This window comes from Pundamilia nyererei, unplaced genomic scaffold (genome assembly GCF_000239375.1).
Source record: "Pundamilia nyererei isolate P.nyererei 1_Seehausen unplaced genomic scaffold, PunNye1.0 scaffold00069, whole genome shotgun sequence".
NCBI classification, from domain to species: Eukaryota; Metazoa; Chordata; class Actinopteri; order Cichliformes; family Cichlidae; genus Pundamilia; species Pundamilia nyererei.
Genome location: NW_005187470.1, coordinates 2,992,940 through 3,013,010, shown reverse-complemented (window position 1 = coordinate 3,013,010; position 20,071 = coordinate 2,992,940). Strand labels below are relative to the sequence as shown.

Below are 20,071 nucleotides of genomic sequence, written 5' to 3'. Positions count from 1 at the left end.
AAGCCTTCACTGCAGCCACTTTTGGCTGCTTCTTATTTGTGGGTCCCTCTGAAATTTGTTTCCAGTAACTGAAAAGCATCTACTGATCTATTAACTTCATGTTGAGTTTGTTTGATGAAATTCTGGCAACTCTGATCCATAAGAGGTTAATTATAATTATATGAGTATATATATTATGTTAATTGGTGTTTCTAAATTGCACATAGGTGTGCATGTGTTAGCCCAGTGATAGATTGGCGACCTGTCCAGGGTGTGCCTTTCCTCTTGCTCTATGCTAGCTGGGTTAGGCCCAGCACCACCCAGGCGACCTTGATAAGGATAAGCGGAAGAGAATGGATGGATGGAAGTCGAAAATTTGGGTTATCATTTCAAAATTTCGACGTAATAACTTTTAGTTTTAATACATTTTAAACGATTTCATCAGTTTTGAGTTATTTACTGAGAAATGTGAGTTAGAAAGTCGATATTATTTATGTTCCGGTGATTACTGAAGTTTTAAGTCAGGTTCGAAAATGTTTACATAACATTAGTGTTCCGAGCTACTGAAGACGTAAAAGAAGAAACGAGCGGCGTTCTTGTCATTTACATGTTTCAGCGACTTACTCGAGAGTTTAAGATCATTCAAACATCTGTTTATACGTGTTTTAGTTTTGAAATGTCTGCATTTGTGAATAAAAATGTTCCCAGTAAGCGGCCCCGGTTGCGTTCTTGTTTCTATGGGAACATCTCGGCAACGCAACTTCCTGTTTGGTTCTGCTTGGTGGCGGGAGATTCCAGGATGGCGGTGCAGCCGAAACAGAACCTGTCCATGGACAGCGCAGCCGAGCACGGCTTTCTTAACTTCATTTTCTCCATGCCGGAGAAGCCGGACACCACATTCCGGATATTTGACCGTAACGAATATTATACGGTTCACGGGAAGGACGCCATATTCGCGGCGAAGGAGGTTTTCAAAACGAACGGGGTCATCAAATATTTGGGTTCAGGTACTAGCTTAGCTGTGCACTAAGCTAACTTCAGTTGGCGCTTTTAAACAAGTAAGGGGACGAGGGGTGCCTCGGTGCCTTTACTATTAAGCTAACCTAGTTGGTGTGACCGTGTAGCCAGAGAAAGGGTTTCACAGGTTGTAGCTAAGGTGGCTGCTATTAGCTGCAGCCCTAGCAGGTCCTGTACGTTCAGAAGCATTGCCATGGCTAATTAAATGTTGGACAGAGTATGTTTTTGTGGGAAATGATGAGGGGTCCTCTTACAGTTAAGTGTTTTCATTTATTGTCTCAGGGACATTTCATTTGTTTAAATGGAGATATATCATTGAGCTACAAATTTCCTGTGAGGTCACTGACAGAAAAACATGGAGAACAAAAACTGCTTCACCCAGATATTAGATGTTTTAGTCTTTATAGCTAGCTGCAGCTCCTTTCTTCTGTGGTAGTTTTCAGCATACAACACAAAAACCTGCATGACTTGTACCTTTGTGCTGACTCTAAATTTTACACTAGGACAAATGATGGAGTTTAAATACCTTGAGTCAACCATGGAGAGCACTGGATAGTGCACAACAGAAGTGAAGAAGAGAGTACCAAGAGGGTGGTGCAGGTGGAGATGGGTTTCGGGGGTGATTTTTGACAGGAGGGTAGCAGCAAGAGTGAAAGGGAAGGTGAAACCTGTTTTGATGTATGGTTTAGAGACAGTGGCATTGAGAAAAAGACAAGAGGGAGAACTGAAGATGTTAAGATTTTAATTAATTGGGAGGATGGACAGGATTAGAAACGGTTATATTAGAGGGACAGCTCAGGTTGCGCATTTTGGATACAAAGTTGGAGGGGGCAAGGATTTGGACATGTACAGAGGAGGGATAGTGGATGTATTAGACAGAAGATCCTTAATTAGAACTGCCAGGCAGAAGGGAAAGAGGAAGCCCACACAGGAGGTATTTGGACATACTGAAGGAGGACATACAAAGCAGGATGCTGGGGACAGGCTGAGATGGAGGCAGATGATCTGCTAAATAAAAAATGCCACCTGGTCACATGAGATACTTGTGTACTGAAACCACCAGCACTCTGTGCCATGAGAAGGACGCATTACAAAGATTTTGACATGTTTTTGTTGGTCAACAGGGAGTCGAAAGCTGGAGAGTGTGGTTCTGAGCAAGCTGAACTTTGAGGCCTTTGTGAAAGATTTGCTGTTGGTGAGGCAGTACAGAGTGGAGGTGTACAGGAACCACAGCAAGAGCAGCAAGGAGCACGACTGGAAGATTGAGTACAAGGTACTGTGCTGGCTATTGAGACATATCAGGGTGGTTTCTGCTTGTTTTTAAAAACAACTCTGGATCTTACCTCCTGTGTCCACATGCAGGCCTCTCCAGGAAACTTGACTCAGCTTGAGGAGATCCTTTTTGGTGGGGAAAGCGGCTCAGAGGGCTGTGCAGGTGTCGTAGCTGTGCGGCTTGCAACTGGAGCTGATGGGCAGCGTGTTGTTGGGGTCGGGTATGTGGATGCAGCCCAGAGGACGATGGGAGTGTGCGAGTTTCCAGACAATGAGATATTCTCCAACTTGGAATCCCTGCTTGTCCAAATCAGTCCCAAAGAGTGTCTCCTAGCCCAGGGGGAAGCTAACGCTGATGGGAGTAAACTGCGTGAGGTATGTGGGCACGGTAATTACTAAACTTATGTTAAAAAAAATCAGTATGAACATCAGTCTTGCGAAATGGGAAGTCTTTAAAAGAGTGTTCTTTTCTTTAAACCAGGCCTGACTTAAAAAAAATGAATATTAATACTCTGGCTGCATAAGCAGAGATTGTGATGCGAGTATATTGTTGTTTTTGTATGTCTGTGTAGGTGGTGCAGCGTGGCGGCATGCTAGTCTCTGATAGGAAGAGAGCTGAGTTCAACAGCAAGGACATGGTCCAGGATCTCAACCGGCTGCTGAGAGCAAAGAGAGGGGAGACCGTGGCGAGCAACACCTTACCTGAGCTGGACAAACAGGTGAACGACAGGAAAAAACAAACATTTTGACAAAAGGTGGTGGTTTGAAAAAACTTTTCTTTATTTTACAACAACATTTAGAACTAAGCATTATTGATAAAATCCCAGTCATAACAGCTCCTGCCGACTAAATGACACTCAGGCTGAAGGCCGTGCATATGAACAGGTCACTATGTGGGAAGTTTGACCATAGCGTCCCTTGTGTGGTGTCATTCTCAGGTGGCAATGTCATGTTTGGCTGCAGTGGTGCGTTTCCTTGAACTGCTCTCTGATGAGTCCAACTTCAACTCCTTCAACCTGACCACTCTGGACCTTGGTCAGTACATGAGGCTGGACAACGCCGCCGTCAGGGCTCTTAATCTCTTCCAGGTAAGTGACCGGTGTCAACGCCTCAAAGTTTTCACCTTGATAAAAGCACCAGAATAACAGAAGTGTTCTTTTCTTGGCTTGTCTTGGCTTATTAATGCAGTTATAATGATGCAGATTATATGGCAGCAATAAAATAATTTCTGTATCTCCACAGGCTCTTTGTGGTTGCAGGCTCTGTAGGAACTGGTTGTTGTTGTGCTAGAAAAACAAAAAGATGTGATTTAGAGAATTCAAAAACACAAATTTGGGAATGACCAGCAAGAAATTTAGAAAACCAGCAACCCGTTCAAGTTCTAGTAGCTGTGACATGTTGGATTTTATTGACTGAGCCTGTTTTTTTTTTTTTCCTGTTATGTAGCAAATACGTACGACTGTGATAAAAATATTCCCAATTTGTCCGTGCATCACTGTAATTCATCTGTTAAATTCACGACTAACATGCAAATTTGTATACTTCAGGGTTCACCTGACGACACCACCGGAGCTCACTCATTGGCCGGTTTGTTGAATAAGTGCCGTACGCCGCAGGGTCAGCGGTTGGTCAACCAGTGGATCAAACAGCCCCTCATGGACAAAACTAAAATAGAGGAGAGGTAATACAGTGATGAGGGATGGAGGGTTTCTGTACCTTTAACAAATCCAACTTAGCAATATGCCAGGTCTGTAGGCGATAAGACCTCCTAGTCAAACATCTTTAGCTTAACAAACATTATACATTTCAAGGAGGCATTTAAGGGAATAGAAGTATGGTATTATGAATCAGCTCTCATGTTTTTATAATTTGACAGGAAAAGTCGAAACAGATGCAGAAATTTACCGATATGTCCGCATACATGGAAATTCTGAACGGAACTTTTTTAGACAAGTTTTCTTGTGATTTCTTTGAGTAGTCTTCAGGAGTATTTCTCCAGGCTTCCTCGAGGACATTCAGAGGTCTTCTTTGGATGTTGGCTGCCTTTTGTTTAGTTCTCAGTCAAAGATGATTTCGTACTGCTTCGATAACGCTGAGGTCCGGGCTCTGGGGGAGGCCATTCTACAGGACTTACAATTACTGAGGATATTTTTGTGCAGGCTTGACCTGGTGGAAAGCTTTGTGTGCGACTCTGTGCTGAGGCAGACCTGTCAGGACGATTTGCTGAGGCGGTTTCCCGATCTTCATCGACTGGCCAAGAAGTTTCACCGTCACACGGCAACGCTGCAGGACTGTTATCGTGTCTACCAGGCTGTGAGCCAAATACCGACTCTTATCACTGCTCTGGAGGGATACACGGGTAAGCTGCAGCTTATACACTGTTTACCTCACTCTACAATCTGTTTTGCAGGCTGCAGGGATGCTGTCTTGTTTGCTTCATACAGCTGATTTGACAGTTTCTTAATTGTTGTTATTTGGAGTCCAAAGATTGTTGTTGCTTCATCGTGCTGACTGTGTGTAAACAAAGGATGCTGTTTTTCATGGAACTATTTATGTATTGAATCAGATGAATTCAAAACTGAGATCTGGTCTGCTTCAAATCACTTTTAACTAAAATTTAGGCTAATACTTTTTTTGTGTTGCAGGTAGCAACAAGGTTCTGCTAAATGCAGTATTCCTCTCGCCTCTCAGAGACCTGCAGACTGACTGCACCAAGTACCAAGAGATGATTGAAACCACATTGGACATGAACCAGGTCTTTTCATTTGCTTCAAAGTATTTTGCCCTCTGTTTGCACACAGCCTGTTGTGCATTTGACTTATTTCTTGTTTCGTGTAGATTGACCACCACGAGTACCTGGTGAAGGCATCATTTGATCCGGTGCTGAGTGAGCTGAGAGAAAAGATGGATGTGCTGGAAAAACGCATGCAGACCGTGCTGAACAGTGCAGCCAGAGAACTAGGTGATTACAGTATATACATAATATAAAACAATAACCTTGACATTATTAATTGGTATATACAAAGAATCTGTTCTTAGAGGAATAACTTGTAAAGTACAACATGATTATAGTGATAAATAACCTAATACTAATTCTTTTCTTTTAATTGAAATTTAAACGTGTGTGTGTGTGTGTGTGTGTGTGTGTGTGTGTACAAGAAAACAAAAACAGGTAGTTTCCTAAATAGGTTCTCTGGATATTTATGTTAATGAGGTGTTGAACAGGTGTACCTAATATAGTGGCTAATGACTGTGTGTCCTAACTAACCTGGTGCCGCAGCAATCCTTGTGCAAGGCAGGTGACGGCCGTCTAAAGGAAGGTTTCCACTTTGGCTTTTATGCTTAAACAGATTGGCGTAACTTTGTGTTTCAGGTCTGGAGGCGGGTAAAACCGTGAAGCTGGAGTCAAACGCTGTGCTGGGATTTTACCTGAGAGTCACATGCAAGGAGGAAAAGAGTCTGAGGAACAACAAGAAATTCACCACGCTGGATGTGCAGAAGAACGGTGTGCGCTTTACCAACAGGTGTGCCTCACCGAGCCTCTAATGTCAGCATCACAAAACGCTGCTCGTTTTTTTGCGGGGTTTTTTTGCCATCTGATGATTCGCGCCGATGTATGTTCGCTTGCAGTAAGCTGAGCTCTCTGAACGAGGAGTACACCAAAAGCAGGGAGGAGTATGAGGAAGCCCAGAACGCCATCGTCAAAGAGATCATCAACATTGCCTCAGGTGAGGAATCTCATCACATGCTCCTCACTGTCTTCTCAGCAAGGTATCGATTTGAACAGCATGGGAAACGATTGTATCCGGGTTGCGTGAAAACTGGACATGTCATAATTGCATGAAAGTTGCTTTGTGAGACCATTTAATTGATTTCGTTCACATTTTCTGTAAAGGTCAGTAAACTCTACAGCACTTGGAATTTTTGCATAGACGTCAAAGAACTGGTGATGTTGCGGTCTTTCTTTTATCAAATACAAAATCGTTTTGGAGCCTGCACATGATGCGGTCTTCCGCCTGCGATGGTTCATTTAAGGCTCTAAATGTTTTAAACCGCCAGGTTACGTGGATCCCCTCCAGACGCTCAGCGACGTGATAGCGCAGCTGGACGCCGTGGCGAGTTTTGCCGTCACATCGGTGTCTGCTCCTGTGCCGTTCGTTCGACCTCAATTCCAGCTCTTAGACCATGGCTGCAGGCGCGTGGAGCTGCTGCAGGCTAGACATCCCTGCATGGAGATGGATGCAGACACTGCATTCATACCTAATGACATCAGCTTTGTCCAGGAAGACAAGAGCTTCTATATCATAACAGGTGAAAAATAAGCGCAGATTAAGTCAAGGGTGGATTTAAAGGCAAATTCTCCCATGTGGGCTGTCTGGCTGTCATTGATGAGGCCCATCACTGTAAAAATCAGCCCTATGTTGTAATAAGCGCAGCTTTTATTAAGTCTTGGAAGTACATCGAAAATCATTATGTTTTCCAAACCTTTGCAGGACCAAATATGGGTGGCAAGTCCACCTTTATCCGGCAGGTGGGTGTGATCGCATTGATGGCTCAGATTGGTTGCTTTGTGCCATGTGAGAAGGCGGAGCTTAGCGTGATGGACAGCATCCTGGCAAGGGTGGGTGCAGGAGACAGCCAGGTGAAAGGAGTTTCCAGCTTTATGTCCGAGATGCTAGAGACAGCCGCCATTCTGCGGTAAGAACAGACGAGCTTTATTAATAGTTATACAAATAACCGATGAGCAGATACGGGAAGGTTTTCTCATCGTCTGTGTTGTTGTTGTTGTTACAGTTCGGCCACAGAGAAGTCGCTCATCATAATCGACGAGCTCGGCAGAGGCACGTCCACCTACGACGGCTTCGGTCTGGCCTGGGCCATCAGCGAGCACATCGCCTCCAAAATCGGCTGCTTCTGCCTGTTCGCCACCCACTTCCACGAGCTGACGGCGCTGGCAGCTCAGCAGCCCACGGTCCACAACCTGCACGTCACAGCCCTGACGTCGCACAACACGCTCACAATGCTGTACAGAGTCAAGCCAGGTCAGCACGTGGTTTCGCTCGGGGTTAACGCAGCTTTGTGCTTTTAAAAACGATTATAATCAGTCCAGAGCGCCTTTAGAGTGATCCGTCTCTGTCTTCAGGCGTGTGTGACCAGAGTTTTGGAATCCACGTGGCCGAGTTGGCTTGCTTCCCGCCGTCAGTGCTGGCCGCTGCGAAGGAGAAGGCGGAGGAGCTGGAGGAATTCCAAGAACCTGCAGGAGATGAGTCGGAACAGGAGCCCAAGGCTAAGAGGCGAAAGACAGACAAGCAGGTAAGGCTCAGATTTCCACTATTATACCAACACCATAATCTAGACCAGCAGTCCCCAACCTTTTTTGTGCCACGGACCAGTTTATGCCCGACAATATTTTCACGGACCGGCCTTTAAGGTGTCGCGGATAAATACAACAAAATAAAACTAGTACCGGTATCGAAAAATAAGATTTATTCATAACACACGTGAAAAGACCCAGGAAAACAGAGTTAACGATAAAAAACGATAACAAAATAACGCTGAAAACTATACATTTCACACCTGAGCCCGGTACCAAACGACTCACGGACCGGTACCGGTCCGAGGCCCGGGGGTTGGGGACCGCTGATCTAGACACAGTGGTGTCCATAGTGACATTTATCATTTAATAAACACTACATTGTTGGTACAAGTGATGCATTTGTCTACAAATCATCTTCTTTCAGAAGCAGGCATCTGTGATTTAGATGCGGTGCTAGGCGATATAGGGATGCTTCTCTCCTTTTTGGTGTAGATTTCCCGCTGAACCATAAATGGCGATTTTGAATTTGCCCCCCCCTGATCAGACGCTTAAAAAAACGTACCTGGTAACAGGGTCTGCCGCATAATGGGGCAACCATAAAAACACAGTTGAGCCAAGCACAGTTGGTACTAGTGGAAAAGAGGCATAAATGTGCATTTGTGCTGCAAACGGAGACTATTAGTCTTCCTAATAATAGCAGATTTTTATTAAAAGAAGTGTAGAGACCAAAAGCAGAATACACTTGAAGCTGTCAAAGGAATGGGAGCCTGTTAGAGGGCTAATACAGAGAGTCAGACAACCATTCGCACTCACACCACTAACTGCATGTCTTTGGACTGTGGGAGGAAGCCGGAGACCCCAGAGAGAACCCCTGAGGACAAGGGGAGAACGTGTAAACTCCACAATGAAAGGCCCTGGCCAGATGGTGGAGTTGAACCCATGACCTTCTTGCTGTGACCACCATTTTGCCCCTTTCTGTTGAGCTTATTCTCTGGATGCATTAAAGAAGTCTTGACCTGGATATCTACTGGCTCTGAAAGTCTGAAATACTGGTCTTCGCCCTTGAGGACAAGTCATCAGACTTCAGCCTATTGATTCCTACATAGATTAACATTATCTTTTGCACTAGTTTGCCTGACTGCAAGAAAAATGATTGCTCAGTGGCACTGAAACAATGGTAATTTCTGACAATTTAGTTACTCACAAGACTTCATGTGCAGTTCCGTTTAATCTCAGCCGTTTCACTGCAGAGCCAGATGTGATAAGAAATTTTCCTAAGCAAGATCGAGTAGCACAAACTTGAATTCCCCCGTAACAGGGGAAATATTAGTCGGATTTTAGAGTGGCAGAAGCTCGGGATCTTTTAAAAAGCTGAAGACGAAAACAGGATGGTGTCCACAGCAGGATAATGAACAACACAAGTCAAGATCCACATCAGACTTCCTCAGAAGGTGCAAGCTTAGGTGCTCAGTCCTTGCGCTGGCAAAGGTCGGCAGCCTTAACCCAACAAATTTCCCACGTGTGGGATTAATAAAGGTTATCTTATCATAGTAAATAAAACCTCTATTGAAAATCTGCGGTTAGACATAAAAGTAAACTTGAGGCAAGAATCTCAGAACTTTCTAGGAAAGTCATCACCTCAAAAGATTCCTGGCTGCTACAAACAGCTCTGATTGTTCCCAGTGTTACTAATTACTGCCAGTGAAGGATAACAGAACTGTCGCTTTGAGCCCTTTTCCTCCTTTGATATTTTCACACTGTAAAAAGATGGGTATTTTATTCTCCACAGTGAAGGAATGTCACAAGCATAGAAGTATAAAGAAGGGGAAAAAATACACTTGTTGCTGTGTTCTTACAGATAGAGGCAGCCAATCAGAAGAAAGTTGACTTAAAGGCAGCAAAAGCGCCTCGTTTCAGAGAGTAGAGCTGAGGTCCATTCAGAAACCAGAAGAGAGAGTTTGAACTTCTTGTAACACCCATGCCCTGCTTATTTTTCAGGTGGGGGAAAACCTGATCCACTACTTTCTGCAGAAGGTGAAGTCACTTCCACTTGCCACCATGACTGAGGAGGAAGTGAAGGAAAAGCTCAGGAAAATGAAGCAGAAGCTGGTTGCCAAAGATAACACGTACATCAGCGAGGTCCTCGCACGCTGCGTTCCTGTTAAAACTGCTTGATTTTTAAACCCCTACCTGCTGTCTGCTCTGCAAAGTTAAAGTTCATCACTGTAGAGAACACTAGAGTGTTTATACTGTAGTTTTCCAATAAAGGATTTATTGCCAATCTGCAGACACTTTTGTTTTTTTGTCCCAGTTATTTTGTGAGATTGCTCTGTCGCTTAACCTCCTATGACCTGGCGTCCACATATGTGGACATCACATTTTGGGTTATTTAGACCAATACTCAATTTTACTCTACAAGCGCCTGATATCCACTTACGAGGACATTATACTGCTGCTGTTCTATCGAAATTTTAAACGAATATTCTCATGTGTGGCTCTTATTTTTCTTAGAAACAAAAAAAAAAAAATCTGGTAATTATTTGTTTTTACATTCATCGGGTCCCAATATGCCCAAATATCAAAGAGAAATAAAAATGCATGCCGTGGAAGAGTTCGGGTCTTAGGTTAATGCAGATCCGTGACACCAGTAACTTGTGTGTCTACTGTTGGTCAGGAGGTTAGATGGCTCAGCTCGGGTAATACTGTGTATAATTGAGACTAATTGCTTAAAGAGCTCTGATCACTCGATGCAGTATGGATAATGAAGTTAGTTCTGGTGGTAAATCACACTGAGAACCCATCTCATTGCAGAAATGTTCACATCTAAATACATACCATATGATAGCTGACTAACAGTACTCGTCCATTTCCTTATCTGCTTATCCAGGTTAGAGTTGTAGGATTGATACTGATGAGTCTTGGCACATCATTGTAAAACTTGTTCAGCATCACATCTGCTTTATTTTGAATCTTTTTTTTTTTTTTTTACTCCAATTACAATGCGTTTTTTTTGTCTTGTTGGAATAATTTAAAATGCTGAATTTGCTGGATGCACAACTTCGGGAGTCCTAGTGGTGCTAAGATCTTTTTCAATTATCAGGGCACTGAATAAAAAATAGAGATTTCATTTGCTATTAACTTAGCAAGTGAAAGGTCACTGGTCAGGAAGGGCATCTGGCATAAAACTGCCAAATGTAGCACTAATGCTGTGGCAAGGAAGTAGCTGAAAAGTAGTCCTCACCTTATTTAACAACCTTATTGTGGACAGTGGACTCCTTTGCACTTCATAACTTATCCCGACTGACAGTGTACACTCTTCCATATGTGGGACAGTCCCTTAAGTTCAGGTACACAGGTCTTATACACCTCTGTTCCTTCAAAATAATCCTGGTGTAATTCCAGATCCAGCTTTACAGTGGTGCAAAAAGTACTCATTACTGTGGCTCAGTCACACTAGGAGGAGGCAGCCTCCTTGCGACACGGACAAATCTGTCTACATTACATTAACTGATTGCAAGTAGCTGCAGTGACTGAGCAACCAAAGGTGGTCACCATCCACCTCTGGGTGACCAGTTTCAGGCCACCTGGTGGGAGGCGATCTGTTTCCAAATAAACAGTCTAAATTGGACTGATTGCAGTTGGTCTCAAGGTATGGAAATAATTGCTCTTCACCAAATACTGCAAACAGTGCGAGTCAGGCTGCTAAAGAGTACCACTCACCTATGACACATCTGTGTGCCAAAGAGAATTGGTCTCAGCTGGTAGCAAACTGGCTGTGGTCTTGTTATATTCCTACATAAAAGCATTGTTACCAAGTAGCTCATATATCTTGGTTAAATTGTCTATTCTGCAGCAAATACATCACTATTTGTGGAGTTTCAGATCTGAGGCTATGACTGGACTCTAATTGTAAGTAAATATGTATTCGTATGTAAGCAGTAGCAGCAGTTTTCACTGATTTATCACGTTGAATAATCACATCGCAAACAGATATCATGCAGTTGACTACTTAACCCCATTCAGTCCCAACTGATTGCAGACTTTCTCAGTCTAGTGGTTTGCACGTTTTCCAAACAAGTGACAGCTCCCTGGTTTGATCCCAGGAGGATCCCTTTGGGGTTGTGATAGGAAGTGAATCTGGTGCAAAAAAATCTAACAAATTAAACATGTGGAACTACCTGCTGTGGTGCCACCTCGTGAAAAAGGACTTTATCTCCATCGCTGATGTGTCAGTAGAAAAGGAGTAATACATAAGTAAAGCCAGAACTGAATACTACTCATATGTATTTTTTTTATCAGCTTTCTCATGCGGCCACAGTGAGTCTCCTTTGAAATGTTCTGCTAGATGTTTATCATCTTATATATTTCACCAGAATTCAGTCATGCTCATTAAATTTGGAGGCTTGTATGCTCAAGTAAGTAATCCTTCTCTGCTCCAATTACATTTATAGTAAAGGCTGAAAATGCTGTTAAATTGTCAGAAACCCCAAATTCTTTAAATATCTTAATCTCGTAACGTGAATACCAATGCGCCCACAATGCAAAAGCATCATAGAACAAGTACCACCTCAGCCCAGAGGGAACCCACAGCTCTTTTGTTGTGCGTTTTGTACACCAAATGATTAATGTAGCTATAATTTCGATAGCAAAATTGTTAGTTGCAAGCCTACCTGAAACGGTGAAACTGACTATATCACACTTTTGAACCGCAATCCTCAATCTTTGAACGCACGCAGCTTTTAGAGAAAACCTGATTCAGGCGTTCAGCAAAGCTCGTCTCTTTCTTCCTTCTGGCTTTGATCTGTGTACAGCTGCAATATTAAGTCCATCAGTCATTGTAGGCAAGTTCAACACGTCTCCAAACGGCCACTGGAAACAATCCAGCCATAAATCTTCCATTTACATGAATTACACATAGCAAACAGCAATCTGAAATATCAGCAGCCGGTTCTGATGATTGACGCCGTTGCTCCATGACAATCCAAAACCCCTGACAGGCAACAGAAGACTCGGAGCGGCTGCGAGCAGTCAAATTATATCAGGGCAGTTTTTCACCATCATAACACATCTCCTCGGGTTCTCAAGTTGCATTTTGTTTTTATAAAAACGGACATTTATTGCAAGTGAATTTAAAGACAGACACCTCTGATCTAATAAAGTTTTATTTTCTTAGAAATGGCCAGTTTCCTGTTTTCTTTTTTTGTCTTTCTAAGAAAGTATACCCTTTTTGGATTCCAACTAGCATCTACATAATGGTTATTGAATACTTCACAATATATTAAGTCTAGATGTTATGGTACATGCATACGATTCAGGCTGCATGAGGAGCCACAGTCACCACGATACACAGGGCTGGGGGTGAGACAGGGGAGGATATTTTTTTTGGGGGGGGTGGGGTGGGACGTGACTGCAGATTGTCTCTTTAGTTCCAGTTTTAGAGGAGTCTTGACACCTCCTATTGAAACCCTCTCCACAAAAAACACTGACTGCATCAATTTATAAACATATAATCACGCACACACACACACACAACTTTCACTGTACACGACACACATTTACACTCGTACTTTTTGTACAACTGTGGAGCTGCTCCACATGCCATTGAGTCTAATATACTAGAGGGTTTTCTTTTTTTCCTTTTTTTTTTTTTTTTAGTGTTTAAACGAGTTTCTCTTTCACAGAAAGAACTTCACAACTGGAACGTCTGAGTTTCTGCAGCCTGACAGGCTGTTTGGGCAGGAGAGGGGACGCTAACCAAAGAAATAATAATTATAATAATATATAATAAAATAAAAGACATTCAAATACAGTCAGCTTTTTGCTCAAAAATACAAAACTACATGAGAAAGCATTGAAATAAAATCCACTGATCTGAACATATATTAAAAAAAACAAAAACAAAACAAAAAACAGAAAAAAAGAAAAGCTTAAGTGCTCCATCACACGCGCGCACACACCATCTTGCTTTTACCCACACACACGCACACACAACAGAGCAACATCCACCCATCCGTTGCCTAGGTACAACTGCCTGGGCAGCCAATAGAGATGGCAGCTACGAGGAAGCAGGAAGTCTTTGACAGCAGTTCTTATGATGACGACGATGGTGATGATGATGGTGTTGGTGAAGAGGGGTAGGAGCTGAGGTTAAAGAACTGTGAGATCGTCAATACTCGAACCTCTCTGCATAACTTTTCTCTTCCTCCCGCGTTTGTTTATAGACTGCAATAAGAAACGCTCCAATAAGGAATCTCTTGTGGCCTTTCCGAGTCTTCCCTCAGCTCCACGGCTCCCTCTAGTGAAGTCTGCCTCCACTGCAGCTCGTATGCCTGCAGGCAGCAGGAAGCCGCTTCCTCTGCAGCCTCTTTTACCTCGATCCCGTCCGAGAGCGCCGCAATCAGAGTCTCTCTGGGTCCTTATGGCTGCGAGTGGATGCGTGTGTGTAACTGTGTGCGTTTATGTGTGTATGGCCGTGTGTAATGTCATGTGTCTGTACGCTTTTGGGAGAAAATAACTCCACCAGAGGCTTTCAGTTATGTTGCAGCGTGTTGGACTCGATGGGCGGCGCCGAGTCATACAGAGTGTCCGTGTCGTGTGTGGGCTCTCCCGCCAGCGTGCACGGGTTGGACAACGTCCCCGCTCCACAGTCACAGAAAAACCTGAAGGCAACAGACAAGCAGGGATTTAAGCATAAACCTCAGAGACATTCAGGTACAAGAACTACTCGCTTTGCTTGAAACGGAGATGCATTTTTGTCAATATTTAATAAAAGTTATTAAATATTAAAACAGTGAAAAAAGAAAAAACTAAATCCTCACCGATCGTGCCGTATAAACTCTACATCATGTCCTTGGTGGCATTTTTTGATACAGTTAACACAGATGGCATTCCTATCTGTCGTATTACAGGTGTGACATCTGGAGAGACAAAGGGGAAAATCTCAAATCAGATTAATTTTCATAACAGTAAGGTCAAATAAAGTAATCTAAAACCCCTGCACTAATTATTATTACTGTTGTTTAGCGACCTGCTTATTATAAATTTCTAGCTCAACCATTTGATCTTTAAATTCAAGACAATCCTCACAGCTGGAGGATCATTTCTGCCTCAGTTTCACTGTACAATTCAATCTTTGCACCAGGCATAAAAATAAGTCAGTAACAAAATCAGCAAACATCAGTCAAATACAGGAGCACACTTTAAAGAGAAATCTGGGGACTAGAACAGCAGCTCGGGAGGAAGCCGTCTATAGTCAAACTAATCAGCTTTTAATCAACTGCCCAATCATTTCAGCTCTAAATAAAGAAGGCCTATTATACTCATTTATTCTTTGCATGATTTACATGCTCAAAGTAATCCCTCTCTCTGCTTAAAACAAGGCATTTTAGCTCCTCTCCTTTTAAGCCAACTTTCTTCTAATTGGCTGTCCCTACCACAGGGCTAGTGTGCTCACAGCTAAATCTCTATGCCTCATATTAATGACACTATTTGCATCATAAAGATCCAAGAGTAGAAAAAAATGGAGTAGTTCTACCTAAAGCCTAAGCTTTTGGCTAAGTAGATTACTCGCAAATGTGCAGAGTTAAATTTTGTGCATTTCAGTAACTACAGAAAATGACAAGGAGGGTAGTGAGAGGGTCAATGAAAGGTCTGAGGAGGAATTAAAGGTATCCACACAGGCAAAGACCATCAGCGACCAGAGAGCATGAAATTACAAAGTGCCTTCAAATGGGCATGACAGGATGCCAAACACAGTACTGTCCAAAAGCCTTGAGCCACTCCTTATTTCTTTCCACTGTTATGAAAATGGGTGCAGTGATTTATTAAAGCATTGACAGAGCTGAGAAAGGTGGACAAATGTATTTTTGTGAATAAAATATAATTTAAGAGGTTCTTTGCCAACTTATCTGTTACATTTAGAGAACACTGGCTCATCCCTTTAGCTAAGTGCCCTTTTACGATTGAATGAGTCATAAGTCAGCGTTAAGTGTCTTAGCAAAAAAGACTGTAGATGGACAAGTACACATAAGGTAAACATTAACAGAAAGCTTGGCTACTTGGAAGAAAAATAAATGAGAAGCAGCTCAAAACCTCCGCAGAGTATTACACATTAGAGGGTTGCCCAAGTAACCAGGGTCTGGAATGTCAACTAGCATTCAGCCATCAGCTACAAAGCAATTTTCTTGGAGTCAGTTGTTTTGTGTGTGGATGGTTCTTAAGCCTTAAGTTAAGGATGCATAAGTTGTTGGGTCCCATTATTTGGGTATCCTCATTGTATGGGTTTGTGTATACACATGACAGAAAACATACTGGCGTTTCTCTGACGAGCTTTACCTGTAGAAGTCGTGCATGGGGTAACTGGTATAGCTGGAAATCTTATAGAGACACTGTCCTCTGCTTACCGCCTTCTCAATAGCATCCTGATTATTCAGAATTTTATTATCTGGAGGAGGAAAGGCAGGTTACTGACCAGGTCATGACCCGACTGAGCTACTCTTTAATGCACATATAGCAGCACGTTACCTTTCATGGTGACGTTGACCCCTGAGGCCAGAAAGAGGCCTCCAAAGCGATTGTTGAAAATCTGGTTGCCCTCCAGTGTCGCGGTGGCATGGTTGGTGATTTCAATACCTGGAAATGAGAAATCGTCCATGAGTAAAGGAAGGGTACAAATAAAGAGGATATCTGCGCCCATAAATCTAACCTGCTGCGAAGCCATCAAAAATGCGGTTCTTGCGTAGTACTGGATGACTGTTTGTGCTGATCAACACACCAGCCTGAGCGTTCCTGAAGATGTCGTTCTCTTCCAGCAGACCTAAAGGTGGTTAGATTTCACAATAAGCTAAATATACACACGAGCAAAAAAAAAAAAAAAAAATGAATCACATAGTAACAGAGGCGATGGTTTGTTCATCAAACATAAATAGCAGCTACATAAGAAAACTGAAAAAAAAACATGTCAGAAGCTCCCCATGGCCACCCGCATCATGCTGTGTTACCTCTGCCTCCGTTAAAGATGCAGATGCCTCCATCTCTGCCATCGTGGATCTTATTTCTTCTCAGTGTGGGGTTGCTGTCTGTCTTGATCCACACTCCTGCCATGGCATTATCAAAGATCTCGTTGTCCTCAATGAAGCCCAGACCTGTTGAATTTAACAGCACGATTAGAGTAAAAAGTATTTGCACATTATTTGGCAGACCCAGTGTAATGAATGAGTGACATCCAGACCTGAGTTGTAGACTAAAATCCCTCCATTCTGGCCTCCCCAGATTTTGTTGCGCCTGATCTTTGGGTTGCTCCCCGTCCTTTAAAGATGTAATAATGATTGTAATTCATTTACCATATCAATGCAGTGGAGTGTACGGATATAAACATTAATGCCTAGTTATCTCTCCCTAGTATGAGCTATGTAACTTCCGTTTTAAGTAACAAATTTAACAGTGAGACAGATTTGTTCCCTTTCACCAAAAATGTCTTAACCTGCCAAAATTACACTGGAACCTCCATCTACAATTTCACAAATGTAACAAAAATGTGGTGTTACTGTATATTTGAATGCAAAAGTACTTAGTACTAAGAATACTATGCAACACCCACTGCAGTGAAGTTGAATCTTAATGCCTCAAATACATTTTTCGGCTTCATATAGATATGTTTGGTCAAACATTGCTCCTTTATTGGGAAATGTTGTTATAATGTTGGTCAAAGATAAGTATTAATGAGTATTTCTGCTCCTGATTAGAAAACTTTTCACTCTCAAAGTCAAAAATAATTTAAAGAAAAAAAAAAGAAAAAGGAAGGGAATATGTTTTACCGTATTTGGACACCAGAGTACATGTGATTGTAGATGTCGTTATCTTCCAACACACCGTGCCCGTTGTCGTAGAAATATACACCAACCTGAAGTAAAAGGATGAAGTAAATAAATAAATAAATAAATAAATAAATAAATAAATAAGAATAGTTACAGGTAAAAATTAACTAGATTATAAATTGGAAACAGGAGCAGAACACATCAAAAAGTGTAGTTTCGGATTACTGGCAACAACACTGCAGTCATTTGAAAACAAAGGTGAAACACAAACACCCTAGAAACTAAGGAGCAGTGGCCTTATCCCGGTAGCTTTAGGGTTAAACTTTACTTTTCTGTAATACGAAGGCAGTTCCCTTCCTAGCAGAGGTCATGTTTGAGATTAGGACTGAAAGAATAAAAACTAAAACTATGCACATCAATTATATTCCATCAAATCCTCCCATGTCATAATGACCGAGCTTTGATACTGATAAAGCTACAGCTTCGTCAGATTTTTCCCTCACTCGTACCTTTATGGTTGGTTCTTTTATAAAATTATCTCCTCTGCTGCCTGTACACCTTTTCATGCCTGTGATTGGTCAGATGGTAACAGTGTCACCCCGTCCATTTAACATGCTTGGGGCTAAATTTGGGAAACTGAGTTGACTTATCTAGCAATAACCACCTCTGTGTGCCCACTTAGCTTGATTGCTGATGTTAGGGTAAGAGAGGGCAATTAAAGAAAAGATATCCTGGGTAAGCTGAACTTGATTCATAGTACAAGGCCTAGAAGTTAATGATAATCACCATCTAGTCTCAGTTTCCATAAATAAGCCCCTTAACAAGAATATTCGTGTTCACACAAAACTCCTAAAAAGAATTTCTTCAAAATATCATCCATCAAATCATTGATAATAAAACAAAGAACAAAAATACATTGTTTTATCTTCTCGTTGTGATGCCTTTGTTTTACATGTTTACAAACAAATTTTTATATTCTCAATTGAGAAGGATAAGGCATCTTTGCTTTGGACGTATACAGATTGGTAGGAAAGCAGAAAATGTCAACGACTTTTCCCTGAACAGTTTAATACAAAAATGAAACGTACAGACTGACAAATACTCAGATGCTGCAAGCTTAAACAAGATCCACTTTAGTTGAGCTTTTACAATGCAGGGTTTTAATATTAAATGTACTGCTAACATTTAAATTAACACGTTTGTTGTTTTACATGCTGATATTGGCTAATATTAAAACAAATAAGCCGAAAGAGAATCAGATTATTAATGTCAGCTCTTGTTTTTACCTGTTTGCCACTGTGAATGCGGTTCTTGCGGAGGACGGGAGTGCTGCCTGTCGTCACCCACACTCCTGCAAGCGTGTTGCTATAGACCTCGTTCTCCTCAATCACCCCTTGGCCTTTCTCATGCTAAAACAAAAACAGGTTGTTACAAACTTGTGGGTGTGGATTTTAAACACTGGGGAAATAATCTCAATCAACCAGATATCACATCTACCACGTAAATGCCTCCATGCTGTCCATCATGGATCTTGTTATGCCGTACAATGGGGCAGCTGTTGGTTCGAATCTGGATCCCTGCTAAGGCGTTACCGTGGATGTCGTTACTTTCTATCAAACCCCGCCCATCTCCAAATATGTACACCCCTCCTTGGTTACCATTGAATATAGCATTTCCCCTGAAATGAATAAATCAAATTCTATTAAACAATCTTGAATTCAACAGATTCAGTATCTTCCACTGCCTTTTTCCCCCCCAGTTTATTATCTTACCGTATCGTTGGGTCACTGTTGGACGTGATCCACACACCGGCAAAATTATTCGCATAGATTTTGTTCTCTATAAACTGGCCCCGCCCCTTCTCGTGGACATAGATGCCTCCCGTTTGGCCGTGGTGGATCTCACAACGGACCACTGTGGGGTTGGCGTAAGCTTTCACCTCAAAGCCTGCTATGCGATTTCTATGGATGTTACAGTTCTCAAAGTAGCCCTGAAAGCCAGAAAAGACAACAAGTGAGTTCATCTGTGATGTTTACACAGAAAAATGTAAGAAAACACAATTTACAGTAGTTACCATGCCATGGTCAAAAGTGAACACCCCAACATCTCTTCCGTGATGGATGTGGTTACGTCTAATGATGGGATTACCGTGGTTTTTCACCCAAATTCCTGCTAGCGCATTGTTACTGATTTCATTGTCTTCATAAATGCCCTGTAACAAAAAACAGTATGTGTAAATCAGAAGCATAATCTTGCCAAACATTTGTACGTGTGTGTGTATTCATGGAGATTTATTTTCGTTTTACCTGTGCATGGTCTGTAATGTACAGTCCTACATTCTCACAGTCACTGATGTTGCAGTGTTTGATGGTTGGACACGCTCCCTGTCCACTCACACACACAGCTGAACCCACTAAACACAAAAAGAGGGAAAGAGAATTGTGACATGATCTTTAAAGACTGATCAGTTTTATAATCGACTGACAGTAATCAATTCAATTTTATTCATTAGAAATGCAGGAAAAGACTTGATCTTTGGAACTACACAAGTGTTTACAGCACACCAGTGCCCTAATCAGCAATAACACATGCAACTAAAATAAAACTATGCAGAACTAGAGCTGGGCGATATGAGATTTTTTCATATCACGATATGTTTTTTTCATTTCAG

The 20,071-nt window shown here is 42.1% G+C and overlaps 3 protein-coding genes across 5 annotated transcripts in view; 1 reads left to right on the top strand and 2 right to left on the bottom strand.

The window, feature by feature from the left end:
* gch2 (GTP cyclohydrolase 2) overlaps nt 1–2,102 on the bottom strand; it is a 22,363-nt gene extending 20,261 nt beyond the window's left edge. Inside the window, exon 1 of the mRNA XM_005736514.1 lies at nt 1,523–2,102. Coding sequence (XP_005736571.1) covers nt 1,523–1,697 — 175 coding nt within the window. The 5' untranslated portion in view covers nt 1,698–2,102. The remainder of the gene's footprint in view (nt 1–1,522) is intronic.
* Nucleotides 724–9,873, top strand: msh2 (mutS homolog 2 (E. coli)). Its single transcript, XM_005736516.1, has 16 exons — nt 724–986; nt 2,121–2,269; nt 2,359–2,643; nt 2,841–2,987; nt 3,207–3,356; nt 3,816–3,949; nt 4,428–4,627; nt 4,914–5,023; nt 5,107–5,230; nt 5,642–5,792; nt 5,899–5,996; nt 6,328–6,579; nt 6,762–6,966; nt 7,063–7,310; nt 7,412–7,581; nt 9,584–9,873. Exons 1-16 carry the CDS (start codon nt 779–781, stop codon nt 9,758–9,760), a joined length of 2,808 nt encoding a protein of 935 aa, XP_005736573.1. The 5' UTR covers nt 724–778; the 3' UTR covers nt 9,761–9,873.
* Nucleotides 9,874–13,525: 3,652 nt separating this feature from the next.
* Nucleotides 13,526–20,071, bottom strand: part of fbxo11b (F-box protein 11b) — a 16,618-nt gene continuing 10,072 nt past the window's right edge. For all 3 annotated transcript variants that reach the window (XM_005736510.1, XM_005736511.1, XM_005736512.1), the window contains exons 10-22: nt 19,707–19,813; nt 19,475–19,612; nt 19,173–19,390; nt 18,898–19,078; nt 18,687–18,809; nt 17,401–17,486; nt 16,815–16,891; nt 16,585–16,728; nt 16,290–16,400; nt 16,109–16,216; nt 15,920–16,028; nt 14,404–14,502; nt 13,526–14,244 (exon numbers count right to left, since the gene is read on the bottom strand). In XM_005736510.1, the coding sequence (XP_005736567.1) occupies nt 14,115–14,244; nt 14,404–14,502; nt 15,920–16,028; nt 16,109–16,216; nt 16,290–16,400; nt 16,585–16,728; nt 16,815–16,891; nt 17,401–17,486; nt 18,687–18,809; nt 18,898–19,078; nt 19,173–19,390; nt 19,475–19,612; nt 19,707–19,813 (1,631 nt within the window). In that variant the 3' untranslated portion in view covers nt 13,526–14,114. The remainder of the gene's footprint in view (nt 14,245–14,403; nt 14,503–15,919; nt 16,029–16,108; nt 16,217–16,289; nt 16,401–16,584; nt 16,729–16,814; nt 16,892–17,400; nt 17,487–18,686; nt 18,810–18,897; nt 19,079–19,172; nt 19,391–19,474; nt 19,613–19,706; nt 19,814–20,071) is intronic.